General features: G+C 45.8%; 1 protein-coding gene across 1 annotated transcript in view; it reads left to right on the top strand.

The window, feature by feature from the left end:
• MTMR14 (myotubularin related protein 14) overlaps nt 1–2,156 on the top strand; it is a 64,316-nt gene that overhangs the window by 8,133 nt on the left and 54,027 nt on the right. The window contains exon 3 of the mRNA XM_011998600.1: nt 945–1,093. Within this exon, the coding sequence (XP_011853990.1) occupies nt 945–1,093 (149 nt within the window). The remainder of the gene's footprint in view (nt 1–944; nt 1,094–2,156) is intronic.

The raw sequence follows: 2,156 nt of genomic DNA, 5'->3' as shown, positions 1-2,156 counted from the left end.
AAAAAAAAAAGGGAAGAGGCCAGGTGCGGTGGCTCACACCTGGGAGGCTGAGGTAGGCGGATCACTTGAGATCAGGAGTTCAACACCAGCCTGGCCAACATGGTGAAACCCCATCTCTACTAAAAATATGAAAATTAGCCAAATATGCTCACTTGAAACCCAGGCGGCTGAGGTTGCAGTGAACTGAGATCGTGCCACTGCACTCCAGCCTGGACGACAGAGTGAGACTCTGTCTTTTAAAAAAATAAAGGCCGGGTGCGTTAGCTCACGCCTGTAATCCCAGCACTTTGGGAGGCCAAGGTGGGTGGGTCATCTGAGGTCAGGAGTTTGAAACCAGCCTGGCCAACATGGTGAAACCCCCGTCTCTACTAAAAATAGAAAAATTAACCAGGCGTGGTTCTGTGCACCTGTAATCCCAGCTACTCGAGGTGAGACAGGAGAATCACTTGAACCCAGGATGCAGAGGCTGCAGTGAGCTGAGATTGCACCACTGCACTCCAGCCTGGGCGACAGAGCGAGACTCCATCTCAAAAAAATAAAATAAAATAAAAAATAAATAAATAAATAAATAAAAGAATAGGAAGCTAACCAAGGAAGGTAGTGGATTAGTGGCAGTTTCAGTAACCTGGACCAAGAGTTCGTATGTTTTATGGGTTGTAGACTTCTTTGAATCTAATGAAAGATGTAATCCTCTCCTCCAAATGCTCAACACCCACAATTTCGGATTCATTGTTAGGGAATTAAGAATCCTTCCTGAAGCATACAATATATGGGTTAATGAACTACATATGGGGCCTGTGGCCTAGCATCACATCTTCCCAGCACAGAATAATTATCACTGAGGTACATGTCTTTCCCAGTGACCTCTCAGGCCATGGACCTCCTAATTCTCACCCTCAGAACCCCATAATTCTCTTTGTGTTCTGGTCTCCTTCTCTGTGCAGGTTGAACGCATTGAGAAGAGATGTCTGGAGCTGTTTGGCCGAGACTACTGTTTCAGCGTGATTCCAAACACAAACGGGGATATCTGCGGCCACTATCCCCGGCACATCGTGTTCCTGGAGTATGAGAGTTCTGAGAAGGAGAAAGACACGTGAGCATCATGTGACCATAGTGTGCATGTCTGGGTAGTCCGTGGCAGCTAATCCGTGTGGCTAGGAAGTCGGTAGCTGGGCAGGGCAGACTCACTTTCCCCAGGTGTTAAGCCTCATTGGCATTTTTATTTACTTCAAGGTTGGACAAGTCAGACTGACAAGGTGGCATGGCATAGAATGAGGGATTGGGAGTAACAGCCCTTGATTTCTGTTTCACTTCCACCCTAGAGCTCATTGTCCTAAGACAGTTGACTTCACACTTCACTTCTCTGAATATCAGTGTCCCTTTTTTAGAGAGTGTGGGTGGGAGGTACACTGTCAAGACAGGCTTACCCGCGTTTACCATATGTAGCACTTAGGACCCTGAGGTCTAGAATCAGACTGCTTGAGTTCACATCCTGGATTCCCCTTTTGCTGGCTATGCAACTGATGCTGGGCAAGGTATTTAACTGCTTTGTCCTTAGTTTTCTTTTTGGTAATTCTCTACCTCATGTTAATTAGTCCTTTTAAGGACTAACTAAAATTTTAGAAAAGTGGTAGTGCAGTCCAGAGGATAAATAGGGCTGATAAAGCCTGACATGTACGTTGTAAGAATTAGAAATAAAAGCTACCATTTATGGTGAACCTACCAAGAGCTGAGTACCTTACGTGGGATAACAATTTGTACCAGAGCAGACACAGAATGCTTGGTGCAGGATGTGGCCTGTAGTTAGTCAGTAAATGGTGTAGTTATTTGATATTGATAAGTACTCAGAGCATGGGGCTCTAGGAAGTGCTATATGTTGATCTCAAAGTTTGCTCCCCTAATCTCCCTACTTCCTGCTGAATTTAAGGGAATTTCAGGAGCTGTTGTCAGCACTATCTGTGAAATCCTGGCCCCGTGGGTGAAATGTTGTGAGGAGTACCGCAGCAGTCATGCTGCATAGTGCAATAGCCCCTTGCTACTCAAAGCAAGGCTAGCAGTGCACTCAATAACTTGTTAGAAACGCAGAAGCTCAGGCTCCAGAGCCATTGAGCCGGAATCTCAGCAGAACATGATGTCCAGGTGATTCGAATGCACTA

Source organism: Mandrillus leucophaeus, unplaced genomic scaffold, assembly GCF_000951045.1.
Source record: "Mandrillus leucophaeus isolate KB7577 unplaced genomic scaffold, Mleu.le_1.0 Scaffold576, whole genome shotgun sequence".
NCBI lineage: Eukaryota > Metazoa > Chordata > Mammalia > Primates > Cercopithecidae > Mandrillus > Mandrillus leucophaeus.
This window is presented reverse-complemented; position numbering and strand designations above follow the sequence as displayed.